At 39.3% G+C, this 19,279-nt stretch overlaps 1 protein-coding gene across 3 annotated transcripts in view; it reads left to right on the plus strand.

The window, feature by feature from the left end:
- The window catches only part of ZDHHC15 (zinc finger DHHC-type palmitoyltransferase 15), a 143,192-nt gene that overhangs the window by 39,354 nt on the left and 84,559 nt on the right, over window positions 1–19,279 (plus strand). For all 3 annotated transcript variants that reach the window (XM_043897174.1, XM_043897172.1, XM_043897173.1), the window contains exon 2: window positions 10,292–10,318. In XM_043897174.1, the coding sequence (XP_043753109.1) occupies window positions 10,292–10,318 (27 nt within the window). The remainder of the gene's footprint in view (window positions 1–10,291; window positions 10,319–19,279) is intronic.

Raw genomic sequence — 19,279 nt, forward strand, 5'->3', positions numbered from 1 at the left:
TCCTCTTTCACTTTCATCAAGAGGCTCTTTAGTTCCTCTTCAGTTTATGCCATAAAGGTGGTGTCCTCCTTATATCTGTTGTTGTTTATATTTCTCCTAGCAATCTTGATTCCAGCTTGTGCTTCATCCAGCCTGGCATTTCACATGATGTACTCTGCATATGTTAAATAAGCAGGGTGACAATATACAGCCTTGATGTACTCCTTTTCAAATTTGGAACCAGTCTTTTGTTTTATGTTTGGTTTTGACTGTTGCTTCTTGACTTGCATACAGGTTTTTCAGGAGGTAGGTAAGATGCTCTGGTATTCCCATCTCTTTAAGATTTTTCCACAGTTTATTTTGATCCACATGGTCAGAGTCTGTCAATGAAGCAGAAGTAGGTGTTTTGTTCTGGAATTCTCTTGCTTTTTCTGTGATCCAACGGATATTGGCAATTTGATCTCTGGTTCCTCTGCCTTTTCTAAATCCAGCTTGAACATTTGGAAGTTCTTGGTTCACATACTATTGAAGCCTAACTTTGAGAATTTTGAGCATTACTTTGTTAGCGTGTGAAATGAGTGCAACTGTGTCATAGTTTGAACATTCTTTGGCATTGGTTTTCTTTGAGATTGGAATGAAAACTGATCTTTTCCAGTTCTGGACCACTGCTGAGTTTTCCAAGTTTGCTGGCATATTGAGTGCAGCACTTTAACAGCATCATTTTAAAGAATTTGAAATAGGAATTCCATCACCTCCATTAGCTTTCATCATAATGATACTTCCTAAAGTCCACTTGACTTCACACTCTAGGATGTCTGGCTGTTGATGAATGATCATACCATCGTTTTATATGGGTCATTAACATCTTTTTTTATATAGTTCTTCTTTTTATTCTTTGGGCTTCCCTTGTGGGTCAGCCAGTAAAGAATCCACCTGCAATGCTGGAGACCTGGGTTCGATTCCTGGGTTGGGAAGATACCGTGGAGAAGGGGAAGGCTACCCACTAGAGTTTCTGACCTGGAGAATTCCATGGACTGTCTAGTTCATGGGATTGCAAAGAGTCAGACACAACTGAGTGATTTTCACTTTTTTCTTTGTATTCTTGCCACATCTTCTTAATATCTTCTGCTTCTGTTAGGTCCATACCATTTGTATCCTTTATTGTGCTCATCTTTGCATAAAATGTTCCCTTGGTGTCTCTAATTTTCTTGAAGTGATCTCTAGTCTTTCCCATTCTATTGTTTTCCTATATTTCTTTGCATTTTTCACTTAGGAAGTCCTTCTCATCTCTCCCTGCCGTTCTTTGGTACTCTCCATTCAGATGGGTATATCTTTCCTTATCTCCTTTGCCTTTCACTTCTTTTCTCAGCTATTTGTAAGGCCTCCTCAGACAACCATTTTGCCTTTTTGCATTTCTTTTTCTTAGAAATGGTTTTGATTACTGTCTCCTGTACAGTGTTTGAACTTCTATCCATATTTCTTCAGAAGCTCTATCAGTTCTAGTCCCTTGAATCTAGCTGTCCCTTTATTGTATGTGTGTGTGTGTGTGTGTGTGTGTGTGTGTGTGTGTGTGTGTGTGTGAGTCACTTATTTGTGTCCGACTCTTTGCGACCCCATGGACTGTAGCCTTTTAGCCTCCTCTGTCCATGGGATTCTCCAGGCAATAATACTGGAGTGGGTTGCCATTTCCTTCTCCAGGTGATCTTCCTGACCCAGGGAACAAACCCAGATCTCCTGAATTGCAGGCAGATTCTTTACCATCTGAGCTATAGGGAAGTCCCCTTTACTGTATATCATAAGGAATTTGATTTAGGTGATATCTGAATGGCCTAGTGCTTTTCCCTAGTTTTTTCAATTCAAGTCTGAATTTTGCAATAAAAAGTTCATGATCTGAGCCATAGTCAGCTCTCAATCTTGCTTTTGCTGACTGTATCAAACTACTGTGTCTCTTGCTGCAAAGAATATAATCAGTCTGATTTTGATATTGACCATCTGATGATGCCCATGTGTAGAGTCTTTTCTTGTGTTGTTGGAAGAGGGTGTTTGCTATGACCAGTGCATTCTTTTGGCAAAACTCTACTAGCCTTTTCCTTCCTTTATTTTGTACTCAAAGGCCAAAGTTGCCTGTTACTCCAGTTATTTCTTGACTTCCCACTTTTGCATTCCAGTTCCCTATGATGAAAACGACAGTCTTTTGGGTGTTAATTCTAGAAGGTCTTGTAGGTCTTCATAGAACCGTTCAACTTCAGCTTCTTTGGCATTAGTGGTTGGGGCATAGACTTGGATTACTGTGATATTGGATGGTTTGCCTTGGAAACAAACTGAGATCATTCTGTTGTTTTTGAGATTGCACCCAGGTTGTGCATTTTGGACTCCTGTTGACTATGAGAGCTACTCCATTTCTTCTAAGGCATTCTTTCCCCACAGTAGTAGGTAAAATGGTCATGAATTAAGTTTGCTCATTCCAGTCCATTTTAGTTCACTGATTCTTAAAATGTCGATGTTCACTCTTGCCATCTGTTTGACCACTCTCAATTTACTTTGATTCATGGACCTAACATTCCAGATTTCTATGCAGTATTGTTCTTACAGCGTCAGACGTTACTTTCACCACCAGACACATCCACACCTGGGCATTGTTACCACTTTGGCTTGGCCTCTTCATTCCTTTTCATTTATTTTTTTCTCAGATTTTTATGATTTCTTTCCATTTACTGACTTTGGGGTGATTTTTTCTTCTTTTTGTAGTTGCTTTAGGTGTAAAGTTAGGGTTTTGTTTTTGTTTTGTTTTGTTTTGTTTTTTGATGCCTCTTGTTTCTTGAGGTAGGCTTACATAGCTATAAGCTTCCATCTTAGCATTGATTTACTACATTCCATTGGTCTTGAGTTGTCATATTTTCATTGTCATTTGTTTCTAGGGATATTTTCTTCAGTGATCTGTTGGTTATTCAGAAGCTTGTTGTTTAGCCTCCATGTGTTTGTGTTTCTATAGTTATTTTCTCAGTAGTTGATGTCTGATCTTTCAGTACTGTGGTCAGAGAAGATACTTGAAGTGATTTCAATTTTTAAAAATTTAACAAGGCTTGGTTTTTGGCCCAAGATATAATATATCCTGGAGAATATTCCATATGCACTTGAGAAAAAAGTGAAGTCCACTGTTTTCAGATGAAATGCCATGTAGGTATCAATTAGGTCCAACTGGTCCAATGTATCATTTAAAGCCCGTGTTTCCTTATTAATTTTTTGTCTGGATGATCTGTCCATTGATGTGAGTGAAGTATTAAAGTCCTGCAATATTATTGTGTTACTGTAAGTATCCCCTTTAATAGATATTAGTATTTGCCTTATGTATTGAGGTGCTCCTATTTGGGGTTTTTATTCATTCACTCAGTTGTGTCCGACTCTTTGCGACACCGTGGACTGTGGCAAATTTGCCATGAAGTGATAGGACTGGATGCCATGATCTTAGTTTTCTGAATGTTGAGTTTTAAGCCAGCTTTTTTACTCTCCTCTTTCACCTTCATCAAGAGGCTCTTTAGTTCCTTTTCGCTTTCTGCCATAAGGGTAGTGTCATCTGCATATCTGGAGTTATTGATATTTCTCCTGGCAGTCTTGATTCCAGCTTATGCCTCATCCAGCCTGGCGTTTCACTTGATGTACCCTCCATATAAGTTAAATAAGCAGGGTGAGAATATACAGCCTTGATGTACTCATTTCCCAATTTGGAACCAGTCGTTGTTCCATGTCCAGTTCGGAATGTTGCTTCTTGACCTGCATATAGGTTTCACAGGAGGCAATACAAGTATTTATAGTTGTTATATCTTCTTGACCTGATCCTTTGATCATTATGCAGTGTCCTTCTTTGTGTCTTACAACTATCTTTATTTTAAGTCTATATTATTTAAGATGAGTACTGCTACTCCTGCTTTCTTTTGATTTCTACTTGTAGCAATTTCTTTTTCCAGGCTCTCACTTTTGGTCTGCATTTTTTTTTCTTTCATTTTCAAAACCCTTTATTTAAAGAAAAGTTCTTTTTTTTCCCTTTTTAAAATTTTTTTTTCTTTTTTCATTTATTTTTATTAGTTGAAAGCTAGTTACTTTACATTATTGTAGTGGTTTTTGCCATACATTGACATGAATCAGCCATGGATTTACATGTGTTCCCCATCCCAATCCCCCCTCCCGCCTCCCTCCCCATCCCATCCCTCTGGGTCTTCCCAGTGCACCAGCCCTGAGCACTGTCTCATGCATCCAACCTGGGCTGGTGATCTGTTTCACCCTTGATAGTATACTTGTTTCAATGCTGTTCTCTCTGAACATCCCACCCTCGCCTTCTCCCACAGAGTCCCAAAGTCTGTTCTGTACATCTGTGTCTCTTTTTTAGTTTTGCATATAGGGTTATCATTACCATCTTTTTAAATTCTATATATATGCATTAGTATACTGTATTGGTCTTTATCTTTCTGGCTTACTTCACTCTGTATAATGGGCTCCACTTTCATCCATCTCATTAGAACTGATTCAAATGAATTCTTTTTAATGGCTGAGTAATATTCCATTGTGTATATGTACCATAGCTTCCTTATCCATTCATCTGCTGATGGGCATCTAGGTTGCTTCCATGTCCTGGCAATTATAAACAGTGCTGCGATGAACATTGGGGTGCACATGTCTCTTTCAGATCTAGTTTCCTCAGTGTGTATGCTCAGGAGTGGGATTGCTGGGTCATATGGCAGTTCTATTTCCAGTCAAAGCCACAGTCATCAAGACAGTATGGTACTGGCACAAAGACAGAAATATAGATCAATGGAACAGTATAGAAAGCCCAGAGATAAATCCACGTACCTATGGACACCTTATCTTTGACAAAGGAGGCAAAGATATACAATGGAAAAAAGACAGCCTCTTTAACAAGTGGTGCTGGAAAACTGGTCAACCACTTGTAAAAGAATGAAACTAGAACACCTTCTAACACCATACACAAAAATAAAATAAAAATGGATTAAAAATCTAAATGTAAGACCAGAAACTATAAAACTCCTAGAGGAGAATATAGGCAAAACACTCTCCGACATAAATCACAGCAAGATCTTCTATGACCCACCTCCCAGAATATTGGAAATAAAAGCAAAAATTAAAAAATGGGTCCTAATTAAACTTAAAAGCTTTTGCAAAACAAAGGAAACTATAAGCAAGGTGAAAAGACAGCCCTCAGAATGGGAGTAAATAATAGCAAACGAAGCAACAGACAAAGGATTAATCTCAAAAGTATACAAGCAACTCACCTCCCAGAATATTGGAAATAAAAGCAAAAATTAAAAAATGGGTCCTAATTCAACTTAAAAGCTTTTGCACAACAAAGGAAACTATAAGCAAGGTGAAAAGACAGCCCTCAGAATGGGAGTAAATAATAGCAAACGAAGCAACAGACAAAGGATTAATCTCAAAAATATACAAGCAACTGCTGCAGCTCAATTCCAGAGAAGTAAATGACCCAATCAAAAAATGGGCCAAAGAACTAAACAGACATTTCTCCAAAGAAGACATACAGATGGCTAACAAACACATGAAAAGATGCTCGACATCACTCATTATCAGAGAAATGCAAATCAAAACCACAACGAGGTACCATTACATGCCAGTCAGGATGGCTGCTATCTAAAAGTCTACAAGCAATAAATGCTGGAGAGGGTGTGGAGAAAAGGGAACCCTCTTACACTGCTGGTGGGAATGCAAGTTGGTCTGCATTTATCCCTAGGTCTGAGGTGGGTTTCTTGTAGACAGTATGTATGGGGGGGTGTCTTCTTTTTGTATCCATCCATTCGATCTGTGTCTTTTGGTTGGAGCATTTATTCCATTTATGTTTAAGATCCTGTTACCATTTACTTTACTGTTTTGGGTTTGTTTTGTAGGCCTTTTCTTTTTGTTTCCTGTCTAGAGAAGTTCCTTTAGCATTTGTTTAGGAGCTGGTTTGGTGGTGCTGAATTCAGTTAACTTTTGCTTGTCTGTAAAACTTTTGATTTCTCCTTCAAATCTGAATGAAATCCCTGCTGGATAGAGTAATCTTGGTTGTAGCTTTTTCCTTTTCATTACTTTAAGTATGTCCTACCATTCCCTTCTGGCCTGTAGGGTTTCTGTTGAAAGATTTGCTATTTGCCTTATGGATATCTCCTTGTATGTTATTTGTTGCTTTTACTTTGTTACTTTTAATGTTTGTTCTTTCTGTTTGATTTTTGTTGGTTTGATTAATATGTGTTGTATTTCTCTGTGAGTTTTTCCTTTTAGGGAGGCTCTGGGCTTCCTTGACTTGGGTGGCTATTTCTTTTCCCATTTTAGGGAAATTTTCAACTATAATCTCCTCAAATATTTTCTCATGGGCTTTATTTTGTCTTCTTCTAGGAACCCTATGATTTGAATGTAATATTTAATGTTGTCCCATAGGTCTTTGAGACTGTCCTCATTACTTTTTATTCTTTTTTCATTATTCAAATTTTCACATTCATGTTCTGTTACAGTTATTTCAGTCATTCTCTCTTCCAGCTCATTTATCCTTTTTTCTGACTCAGTTACTCTGCTGTTGGTTCCTTCCAGTGCACTTAGTTATTGCACTGTTCGTTGTTGATTGTTTATTCTTTAATTCTTCAATGTCTTTGATAAACATTTCTTACATCTTCCCAATCCATGCCTATAGTCTATTTATCCATACCTCCTTTTTGTTTTCAAGATTTTGAATCATCTTTATTATCAGTACTCTGAATTCTTTTTCAGGTAGATTGCCTATTTCATCTTCATTTGTTCCATCTTGTAGGTTTTTACCATGTTCCTTCTGCTGGATATTTCTCTGTCTTTTCATTTTTTGTAAATTTACTGGGTTTGGAATCTCCTTTCTTCAAGCTAGAAGGTTGTAGCTCCTCTTAATTGTGGATTCTGACTCCTCTGGGTGGGGATGGACCAGTGCCTTGTGACGGTTTCCTGGTTGGGGGGATTTGTGCCTGTTTTCTGCTGGATGGAGCCAGACCTTGTCCCTCTGAAGGGCAGTGCCAGGTCAAGTAGTGAGTTTTGGGGTGTCTATGTGTTTGGTGATGGACAGGGAGGCCTGGTGTGCCGCAGTTCATGGGGTCACAAAGAGTCGGGCACAACTGAACGACTTAACTGAACTGATGTGTTTGGTATGGCTTTGGTCAGCCTATCTACTAATGTGCTGGTTGTGCATCTATGTAGCTGAAGGACTGGCATGTGGCATTTGGCACTGGATCTTGCTGACTTTTTGGTGGGGCTTGGCCTTAGTGTTGAGATGGAGGCCTTTGGGAGGGCTCTCACCTATTAATCTTCTATGGAGTTAGTAGTTTCTGGTGGTCCACAGTTTTGAATTTGAGTCTCCTGCCTCTGGGGTTCAGGCCTGAACCCTGACTGTAGCATCAAGATTTCACAGGCCACACAGCACAGAAGACAAAAAACCCCTAGAATAATGGTGAAATAACTCTCAAAAGCCAAGATCACCCAGAGAGTTTCACACAGTTATATAGAGAAGGAAAGAAAAATAAAGAAAAAAGAAAAGTTAAAAAGAAGAGTCAAAAAAGAGAACAATCAAGTCAATAATCAAACCCCAAATGAAAATAGATATTAAAAATTATTAACAGACTTTCAAAGACACAAAATCAAAAACAAAAGATAAAAAAACTAAAAATCAAAAGCATGGGAAAAATTAGACTCTCAAAAAATACAATATCAAACAGAAATATCTAAAACAAAAATTGAAAATTTGGAATTTGTTTTAAAAATAAGATATTTTAATAAAAATAAAAAGTAGGTTATAAGCAATAAAAATTAAAGAAGTAATAAAGAACCACATTAGGACAGTATGAGAAAAGAAAAAAAAAAAGAAAAAGGGGAAAAGAGGAGGGGAAATATAGAGAGAGTGGTAGTCATGGAAAATAAAATGGGGGGCGGGAGTGGAAACAATGAAAGGTTTTGTTTTCTTGGCTCCAAAATCACTGCAGGTGATTATTGCAGCCATGAAATTAAAAGACTCTTGCTCCTTGGAAGAAAAGCTATACAAACCTACACAGCATATTTAAAAAAGAAAGACATCACTTTGCCGACAAAGTTGCATCTAGTCAAAGCTATGGTTTTTCCAGTAGTTATGTACAGATGTGAGAGTTGGACCATAAAGAAGGCTGAGTGCCAAATAATTGTGGTGCTGGAGTAGACTCTTCAGAATCCCTTGGACTACAAGATCAAACCAGTCAATGCTAAAGGAAATCAACCCTGAATATCCATTGGAAGGACTGATGCTGAAGCTGAAGCTCCAATATTTTGACCACCTGATACGAGGAACCTTTTCAGTGGCAAAGACCCTGATACTGGAAAAGACTGAAGGCAAAAGGGGAAGAGATCGGCAGAGGATGAGATGATTAGATAGCATCAGTGACTCAGTGGACATGAATTTGATCAAACTCCAGGAGACGATGAAGGACTGGGGAACCTGGTGTGCTGCAGTCCACAGGGTGGCGGAGAATCAGACACGACTTAGCGACAGAATGACAACAAAAGTGAGGGGAATGTCCAAGTAGTTTCTCCATTTTCCAGCTCCAGTTGATTTGCCTACTCAGAAAGTTCTCCAGTATATCAAGGAAGTATCTCTCTGGACATGTTGTGGGCAGTGCAGGGTCTGCTCAGACTCAGGTCTTATCTTGCTCCAGTTTGTACTTACTCTCAAAGCAGACAATTGACCCTAAAGTCCAGTCTCAGGCTAAATGCTGGAATTTAAACTGCTGCAGCTGTAACTTCTGAAATGGTTTCGCCTTCTTTCCTTTGCTCATGGAGCCCCTGATGTTCTGCTTTGGTTTTGATCCCACCTTTGTTTTTAAGTCTTTCTCCCATGTTTGTTCACTTCCCAGATGTGAGGGTGTGCAAGTAGCTCCTTATTCAGGGTCACTTGCTCAATTGTGCTGGGGAGAGGGGTGTGTGGGGAGTGCTCATTGTGGCTGAGCAATGTGGAGGGTTGAGATAGTCTGAGGTGGGCCATGCTTTTCCCCAAGGGAGTTAGTCCAGGTCTGTGGGACACTTGGCAGAGCTGAGTCACTCAGGCTTCCAGGAAGACATGGGTGGCAACCTGCAGCTGCTCATTGCTTGGCGGTAGTTGTGCTCTCTTGGACTGAGATTATAGCGGTCCCTTGCCTTCCACCTCTGGCACCATGCCTGCCTCTCTGCCTCTGGGGCCACAGACCACAGCTGGATCACACCTCTTCAGAATTCACTTTCATGGGGTCCCTTGTTCTGTGAGCATGTAGAATCACAGGGCAGTGTTAGAGTCTTCCTGTGGAATGATCCTTTTTTTCTCTGGCAGACCCCAAGTTTTTCTGGTCTATCTCTATTGTGTTGCCTCAGCCCCCTCAGAGTATCTTCCTGGCAGTCAGCCCTGGCCCTCTCTCTGAGGCCTCATCCCCAAATCCTAGGCCTCTGCACCTAGCCCCCACTCACAGCAAGTGGACACAAGTGTGTGAGACACTTCTCAGTTGGGAAATGCTGTTGGGCTTAATCTCTGTGGTGAATTTTCTCTGTTTTCGCCTCAGAGAACCTGTCTTCCTGTGCTGCACTCTCCTCTGAGTTCTGAAGCTTCCCCTTGACCCCACATGTGAGGGGATTTCCTAGTGTGTGGAAACCTCCCCTCCTTTAGGACTCTCCCAGGGTGCAGGCCCCTGTCCTGACATCGTCTGTCTCTCTTTTAGTCTCTATCTTTTGCCCTACCTCACTCCAGTGAGATGTGTTTGCCTTTCTGGATGTCTGGGATCCTCTGCCAGCATTCAGAAGATGTTCTGTGGGAGTTGTTCTACACGCAAGTGATTTTTTAATGTATTTGTGGGAGAGAAGGTGTTCTCCCTGTCCTATTCCCCTGCCATCTTGAAGGTCCCCTCTGTGTCTGACTCTTTTGTGACCCCATGGACTCTAGCCCACCATGCTCCTCTGTCCATGGGATTTTCCAGGCAAGAATACTGGAGTGGATTGCCATTTCCTTCTCCAGGGGATCTTCCTAACCCAAAGATTGAACCCATGTCTCCTGCATTGGCAGGCAGATTCTTTAACCCTGAGTCACCAGGGAAGCCCATAGAAATTCTCACTCAAGGTTTAAGATGAAGGAAGATAGCAAAGGATAGAATTTAATCACCCTTGCCTTCCTTTATTTTAGCAGGCTGATGGTTTCCTAAAGTATCATTGACTAAATTACTAAAATTGATGCTATGGAAAAACAGATAAGAAAGATAATGTTTCTAAATATCACTAATCTTGATCTTTCTCTCTCTTTTCACAGTGACTATTTTGAGCCCAGCAGAAAAAGGTAAGTGGGTATTATAAGTTGTTTTTGTCAGGACTATATCCCTTTTTCTGTCTAAAAGTGAATTACATTAAGCCTATAAATTGAGCAACTTTCCCAGGAATACACTGAGGTTAGTGGAAAGTTTAAGATGATATCTTTTAGGAAGATTACCCAGAGATAAAGCAGAACATATTTTCAGTAGCTCCTCTGGAAAAAAAATATGGAGTTTGTTTAAATAAGGTTCTTTTTTAGAAAGGTAATAATATACTATAAAAATAAAAGTTAAAAGAGTAATAAAGGACTAAATTTTTTTAATTTAAAAATAATAATAAAAATATGTCTAGGTATTTCTCTGGAGCTTTTGTGGACAGTGTTGGTGGGGTCAGTTCACTGTCAGATAGTCCTCTGTTTCAACTTATACTTGCTCTTGAAGTCTACAGTTGCCCCTCAAATGCACAGTCTCAGCTTAACTGCAGAGTTTTAATTGTTGCACCTGTTACTTCTGGGGCAGTTTCCCCTTCTTTCCTTTGCTTCATTTGGTCTCCTCTGTTTGCAAGTCTCTTCAGTGTCTAATTTCCACCCTGACATGAGGAGGCGAAAGTGGCCACTTATTCGAGTTCACTTGCTCAGCTGTGCTGTGGAGAGGGAAGGACACTGCAAAAAAATACTGCTGGCATGTGTGGGGAGTGCTCGCAGTGGATAGATCACACTGGGTTGCCACAGCCCAAGGTGGCATGTACTTCCCAACTCCAAGCCTCTCAGGTTCTCAGGTGTGCTGTGAGGACATAGTCCCAGGTGAGCCGTGCGTCTCATGCACTTCCCAGATCCAAGCCTCTCAGGCTCCAGGTGCACCACGAGGGCACAGTCTCAGGTATGCCGTGTGTCTTGTGCACCTCCCAGGTCCAAGCAGCTCAGGCTCTCGGGTATGCTGCGAGCACACAGTCGCAGGTGGGCCATGCATCTCATCAGGGGAGCTAGTTCCAAGCTCTAACATTTCTAGCCAATATGAACCATCCAGGATTCCAGGAAGATGTGATTAGTGACTGGCAGCCAACTCACAGCTTGTCGGAAGATGCAGTCTCTGGGGCCGAGATTGCAGCGGCCCATTGCCTTCTGCCTCTCTGCCTTCAAGGAGAGAGGGCATAGATGGCAGCCAACTTGCTCACTAGAGCATGATCCTTTGTTCTGTGAGCACGCCAGGGGTCACAGTGCTGTGTTACAGCCTTCCCATGGGAAAAGGTCCTTTTTTTTTTTTTTCTTTGTTTCTCTGGCATTCCCATGGTTTAGGTTGCTATGTCACATTAGTCTCCTCAGAGTGTTCTCAGGGCATTCACCCCAGTCTTTACCCTAAGGACTGACAATGTAGCTCATGCCTCCGCACCAGCCCCCACTGACTTTGGTCAAAGGCAAGCATGTGAGCCACTTCTTGGCTAATAATTGCTGTTCATTGTGAATTCTGTAGTGATTTTCTTTTCAGTTATGCTGCCCTCTAAGATTCCAAAGCTCCCCACTGACCCCACCTCTGAGAGGGTTTTATATTGTGTGGAAACTTCTCCTCCTTCATGACTCCCTCCCCAGGATGGGTCTCCATCCCTAAATCTTTCGTCTCTCTTTTCATCTTTATCTTTTGTCCTACCTCATTTTGAAGAGATTGTTTTGTCTTTCTGGGGTATCTGTGTTCAGAAGTTGTTTTGTGGAAGTTGCTCCACAGGCAGATGATCTTTTGATGTATTTGTGGGGAAGAGAGTGGTCTCCCCATCCTATTCCTCTGCCATCTTGGGACTACCCATGAATGGTTCTTAAGGTCAAAGATTTTCTATATACATGTATGAAATATTTATAAATAAATGTCATTTTCCACAATAGCCTTTCAAGAGAAGTGGATGGGGGCTTAGTTGATGCTCCACCATAATAGTAATAATGACAGTAATATTGTTATTATAATTGGAAACTACAATTTATTGTGCAAGGTACCTCACTAAGTATTGTATGTGTGTATAATCTTTCAATATTTACATCAACACAATGATGTAGTCATTCTTATGACATTTTATTGAGAAGAAGTTTAAAGAAGTTAAGCAACTTATCCCAGGTCATCTAGCTAGTAAGTGGTAAGATTCAAACCCAAAACTGCCTGACATTAAAGTCCATGCTATTAAGCAAATGTATGCCTGTTCTTTTACTTCTCAATCTACAACTTTCTGATTTGCTTAGTTGATCTCCTTACTCAGAAGCTTGATGCTCAAATGCTCACTTTTCTAGTGTCCAAAGTAGTATATTTTCATTTTTTCTATGTTATCAATGAACTCAACTACACATGTGTAGAGTCATTTGTAAGCCCAATTCAGTTCAAAACCTTTCTGGTATCATCAATCCAGTTGCCAGAATTTTTTTGTATGTTATCAATGAACTCAACTACACATGTGTAGAGTCATTTGTAAGCCCAATTCAGTTCAAAACCTTTCTGGTATCATCAATCCAGTTGCCAGAATTTGAATTCTTTAGGAAACTGTTACCACAATTTATGATTGTTAATGTCCATTTTACTCTAGAATTCTGTAATTCTCAAGCACTTCTCCCCTGGTAGCTCTTATATTCATCAATACACCGAAGAATAACATTAGATTATGCTTCTTTATTTTGCAGTGGGGCATAATGGGACAAAGAACAGGATTTAGGGACAGATGATCTGGGTTGAAGTTCCAGTTCTATCATTTACTAGCTCTATGACTTGCTAAGTAACTCAACTTCTCTGACCACAATTTCTTTAAAATAAGTCTAGTTTAATAACATCTTACAGATTTATTATTTTAAGCTAGCAAGAGTAAAAGTATACAGGCATAAAATATGCAGCATTAAACTGCTTTGTAAATGTGAAGTTTTAATAATTTGAGTTGTAACATTTTTTATATGTCAGGATTCTCAAGACAGTAGAATCCATAAACTAAAATTAGATTCAATTGTAACCAGAAGTTTGAAAGTTAGACTTGAAGATAACTTTCTGAACACTAGGGCAGTTTACTAGGAGATGCCATAAAACCTATTCAGAAAGTATTAGACACCCGACTGTCTGGCATGAATCAGTGAATCTTCTCTAGAAGCAAACCAATAGGTCTAATAACTATCTGAGGTTATTTCTAACCCTGTAACTCTGTGACTTGTTTAGTGCAAAAATAGAGGGGAACAATAGAGTCGGAAAGACTAGAGATCTCTTCAAGAAAATTAGAGATACCAAGGGAACATTTCATTCAAAGATGGGCTCAATAAAGGACAGATAGCATATGGACATAACAGAAGCAGAAGATATTAAGAAGTGGCAAGAATACACAGAAGAACTATGCAAAAAGTATCTTCATGACCCAGATAATCACGATGGTGTGATCACTCACCTAGAGCCAGACATCCTGGAATGTGAAGTCAAGTGGGCCTTAGGAAGTATCACTGCGAACAAAGCTAGTGGAGGTGATGGAATTACAGTTGAGCTATTTTAACTCCTAAATGATGATTCTGTGAAAGTGCTGCACTCAATATGCTAGCAAATTTGGAAAACTCAGCAGTGGCCACAGGACTGGAAAAAGTCACTTTTCATTCCAATCCCAAAGAAAGGCAATGCCAAAGAATGCTCACACTACCGCACAATTGCACTCATCTCACACACTAGTAAAGTAATGCTTAAAATTCTCCAAGTCAGGCTTCAACAGTTCGTGAACTGTGAATTTTCAGATGTTCAAGCTGGATTTAGAAAAGGCAGAGGAACCAGAGAGCAAATTGCCAATATTTGCTGGATCATCAAAAAGGCAAGAGAGTTCCAGAAAAACATCTATTTCTGCTTTATTGACTATGCCAAAGCCTTTGACTGTGTGGATCACAATAAACTGAGGAAAATTCTTCAAGAGATGGGAATAGCAGACCACCTGACCTGCCTCTTGAGAAACCTGTATGCAGGTCAGGAAGCAACAGTTAGAACTGGACATGGAACAACAGACTGGTTCCAAATAGGAAAAGGAGTACGTCAAGGCTGTATATTGTCACCCTGCTTATTTAACTTATATGCAGAGTACATCATGAGAAATGCAAGGCTGGAGGAAGTACAGCTGGAATCAAGATCACCGGGAGAAATATCAATAACCTCAGATATGCAGATGACACCACCCTTATGGCAGAAAGCAAAGAAGAACTAAAGAACCTCTTGATGAAAGTGAAAGAGGAGAGTGAAAAAGTTGGCTTAAAGCTCAACATTCAGAAAACTAAGATCATGGCATCCAATCCTATCACTTCATGGCAAATAGATGGGGAAACAGTGGAAACAGTGTCAGACTTTATTTTGGGGGGCTCCAAAATCACTGCAGATGGTGACTGCAGCCATGAAATTAAAAGACTTTCCTTGGAAGGAAAGCTATGACCAACCTAGACAGCATGTTAAAAGCAGAGACATTACTTTGCTGACAAAGGTTCATCTAGTCAAGGCTATGGTTTTTCCAGTAGTCATGTATGGATGTAAGAGTTGGACTATAAAGAAAGCTGAGTGCCAAAGAATTGATGCTTTTGAACTGTGGTGTTGGAGGACTCTTGAGAGTCCCTTGGGCTGCAAGGAGATCCAACCAGTCCATCCTAAAGGAAACCAGTCCTGAATATTCATTGGAAGGACTGATATTGAAGCTGAAACTTGAATACTCTGGCCACCTGATGCGAAGAAGTGACTCATTTGAAAAGACCCTGATGCTGGGAAAGTTTGAAGGTGGGAGGAGAAGGGGATGACAGAGGATGAGATGGTTGGATGGCATCACCGACTCAATGGACATGAGTTTGAGTAGACTCCAGGAGTTGGTGATGAACTGGGAGGCCTGGCGTGCATTCCATGGGGTCTCAAAGAGTCAGACACGACTGACTGACTGAACTGAACTGATTAAATTAGAATACAGAATAGCATACGACTGTCTGTAGGAACATTATTTGGCATAAGCAAAACATATATAAGCAGCAAAGATATGAAAGCCTCAAATCACATAACCTTTTATTCATTATTCAGAGCTTAAGAAAACCTAGTCAGACATAGTACAAGTTTTTCTATTTCTTATCTGCTTAATGGTGCCCCTAGTGGGTGAAAAGTGTCCCTCCAGAATTCATGTCCACCCAAAGCCTGTGAATGTGAATTTATTTAAAAATAGTGTATTTGCAGCTGAATTCAAGATGAGGTCACATTGGATTAGCATGGACCCTATGGCTGGTGTCTTTATAAGAAGAGAAAATTTTGAATACACAGACACGGAAGGAAGATGGCCATGTGAAAACAGAAGCAGAGATTAGAGTTGTGTCACCACAAAGGAACACCAAGGACTGCCAGGAGTGGCCAGAAGCTGGGAAGAGGCAAGGAAGGATCCTCCCCAGGAGCCTTCAGAGGGAACTGGACCTTAACGTCAGACTTCTTGTCTCCAGAACTATAAGAAAATAAATTTATGTTTTTTCAGGTCACCCAGTTTGTGATAATTTGTTATGATAGCCCTAGGAAACTAATATAGTTTCTGATAAAATTTCAATCTCTAACACACTATTAAGTAGCAAATTAGCAGACTTTGGTGTCACATGTACTAGGGATCAAATCTTGACTTTGCCACTTACTATATATATGACCTTGGGGAACTTAACCTAAGTTTCACCTTCTTCTTCCATAAAACAAGAATAACAATACCTACCTTTCATGGTTATTTGGAGCACTAAATGAGATGTTGTATATAAGTCTCTTGGCATAGAGCATGGCATATGTTAAGTACAAAATAAGTAACAGTAGATACTATTGTTATTAACATTGGAAAAGACCTAAAAGATCTTTCTTCTGAGAAAGATAATATATTTCAATACTATTATTCCTATTACTGCCCTTATAAGTATTTTGTCAAATGATTCTATTGCACAGAAAGGACTAAAGTTCAGATCATCTGAACCACAGTCCAGATACTATAGATTATGTCATCCTTGATTATACAAAACTCCAAAATTCTTTTAAGACATGATTCCATATGCTCTTTCATAGATGATGTACTAGAAAGCAGAATAATAATGTATTTTGCTTTCATAAGAGTATTTTGCATGGGTAATCTCATTCAGCATCATGCTATCTATATTTTGAAAATCTAGAGTAGAAAGTCTTGCTCCTCTATCTCTGAAGTGAGGCTATGGGATGAGCTACAGGTTAAAAATTTGGTAGACTCCAAGGATTAGTGAGGCTAAGGGATGAATTTAGGAATGAGATTAGGCACAATCTATCAGGCAATCCACATGTAATCAAGAGTAATGTATTGACCACAGTGGTGCATCTCCAAAAAGGGCCATCAATCATTTTAAGCAAACATATAACTCATTATGTAAGAATTAATTTGTATTTTGAATGGTTTGCATGCTAAATTCTCTAGTTTCTCATTTAAAGTTAAAAATGATTATAATTATTACCTTTTTAGAAATAGATGTAATTCTAAATAATAGAACTGTTATGGGCTTAATTGTGTTCCTTCAAAATTCATATGCTGAAATCCTAACCCCGAGTAACTTAGAATGTGACTGTATTTGGAGATAGAATCTTTAAAGAAGTAATTAAGTAAAAATGAGGTAGCTAGGGTGGGTTTTAACCAATATGACTGGTGTCCTTATAAAAACAAAGGAAATTAGGAGAAAGACACATACAACGGGAAGACCATGTGAAGAGACAGGAAGATCACCATTTACTAACCAGGAGAAGAGGCCTCAGAAGAAACCAACCTTGTTTCCTTTTTTAAAAAAAAATTACATTGTAGTTGATTTATAATATTATATTAGTGTCAGGTACAACAGTGATTCAAAATTTTTATAAATTATACTCAATCTCTGTCTTATACAATATATCCTTGTTGCTTATTTATTTCATACATAGTAGTTTGTACCTCTTTATCCCCTACCCCTCCTTTCTCTTCCCCACTTCTCTCTCCCACTGGTAATCACTAGACTGTTCTCTACACCTGAGTTTTTTTCTTTTTTTACTATAATCACTAGTTTGTTTTGTTTCCTAGATTCTATGTATAAGTGGTAACATACAGTATTTGTCTTCCTCTGTCTGACTTACTTCACTAAGCATGATACCCTCCAAGCCCATCCCTGTCATTGCAAAAGACAAAATTTCATTCTTTTTATGGCTGAGTAGTATTCCATTGTATGTGTGTGTATATATATATGTATATTGTGTATATATATATGTATATATGTATACCATATCTATATCTGTTCTTCTGTTGATGGACACTTAGGTTGCTCCCATATGAACATTGGAGTGCATGTATCTTTTCAAATTAGTGATTTTGTTTTCTATGAATATATACCCAGGAAGTAAAATTGCTAGATCATATGAGGTGATGGGACCAGATGCCATGATCTTAGTTTTCTGAATGTTGAGCTTTAAGCCAACTTTTTCACTCTCCTCTTTCACTTTCATCAAGAGGCTTTTTAGTTCCTCTTCACTTTCTACCATAAGGGTAGTGTCATCTGCATATCTGAGGTTATTGATATTTCTCCCAGGAATTTTTTTTTTTTTATTAAAGTGCTCACTTTTCACAGCACTTTATTCTTTTTTTTTTTTTTTCAGTGGGTTTTGTCATACATTGATATGAATCAGCCATGGATTTACATGTATTCCCAATCCCGATCCCCCCTCCCACCTCCCTCTCCACCCGATTCCTCTGGGTCTTCCCAGTGCACCAGGCTGGAGCACTTGTCTCATGCATCCCACCTGGGCTGGTGATCTGTTTCACCATAGATAGTATACATGCTGTTCTTTTGAAATATCCCACCCTCACATTCTCCCACAAAGTTCAAAAGTCTGTTCTGTATTTCTGTGTCTCTTTTTCTGTTTTGCATATAGGGTTATCGTTATCACCTTTCTAAATTCCATATATATGTGTTAGTATGCTGTAATGTTCTTTATCTTTCTGGCTTACTTCACTCTGTATAATGGGCTCCAGCTTCATCCATCTCATTAGGACTGGTTCAAATGAATTCTTTTTAATGGCTGAGTAATATTCCATGGTGTATATGTACCACAGCTTCCTTATCCATTCATCTGCTGATGGGCATCTAGGTTGCTTCCATGTCCTGGCTATTATAAACAGTGCTGCGATGAACATTGGGGTGCATGTGTCTCTTTCAGATCTGGTTTCCTCAGTGTGTATGCCCAGAAGTGGGATTGCTGGGTCATATGGCAGGTCTATTTCCAGTTTTTTAAGAAATCTCCACACTGTTTTCCATAGCGGCTGTACTAGTTTGCATTCCCACCAACAGTGTAAGAGGGTTCCCTTTTCTCCACACCCTCTCCAGCATTTATTGCTTGTAGACTTTTGGATAGCAGCCATCCTGACTGGCGTGTAATGGTACCTCATTGTGGTTTTGATTTGCATTTCTCTAATAATGAGTGATGTTGAGCATCTTTTCATGTGTTTGTTAGCCATCTGTATGTCTTCTTTGGAGAAATGTCTGTTTAGTTCTTTGGCCCATTTTTTGGTTGGGTCATTTATTTTTCTGGAATTGAGCTGCAGGAGTTGCTTGTATATTTTTGAGATTAATCCTTTGTCTGTTTCTTCATTTGCTATTATTTTCTCCCAATCTGAGGGCTGTCTTTTCACCTTACTTATAGTTTCCTTTGTAGTGCGAAAGCTTTTAAGTTTCATTAGGTCCCATTTGTTTAGTTTTGCTTTTATTTCCAATATTCTGGGAGGTGGGTCATAGAGGATCTTGCTGTGATTTATGTCGGAGAGTGTTTTGCCTATGTTCTCCTCTAGGAGTTTTATAGTTTCTGGTCTTACATTTAGATCTTTAATCCATTTTGAGTTTATTTTTGTGTATGGTGTTAGAAAGTGTTCTAGTTTCATTCTTTTACAAGTGGCTGACCAGTTTTCCCAGCACCACTTGTTAAAGAGGTTGTCTTTTTTCCATTGTATATCCTTGCCTCCTTTGTCGAAGATA

Source organism: Cervus elaphus, chromosome X (genome assembly GCF_910594005.1).
Source record: "Cervus elaphus chromosome X, mCerEla1.1, whole genome shotgun sequence".
NCBI lineage: Eukaryota > Metazoa > Chordata > Mammalia > Artiodactyla > Cervidae > Cervus > Cervus elaphus.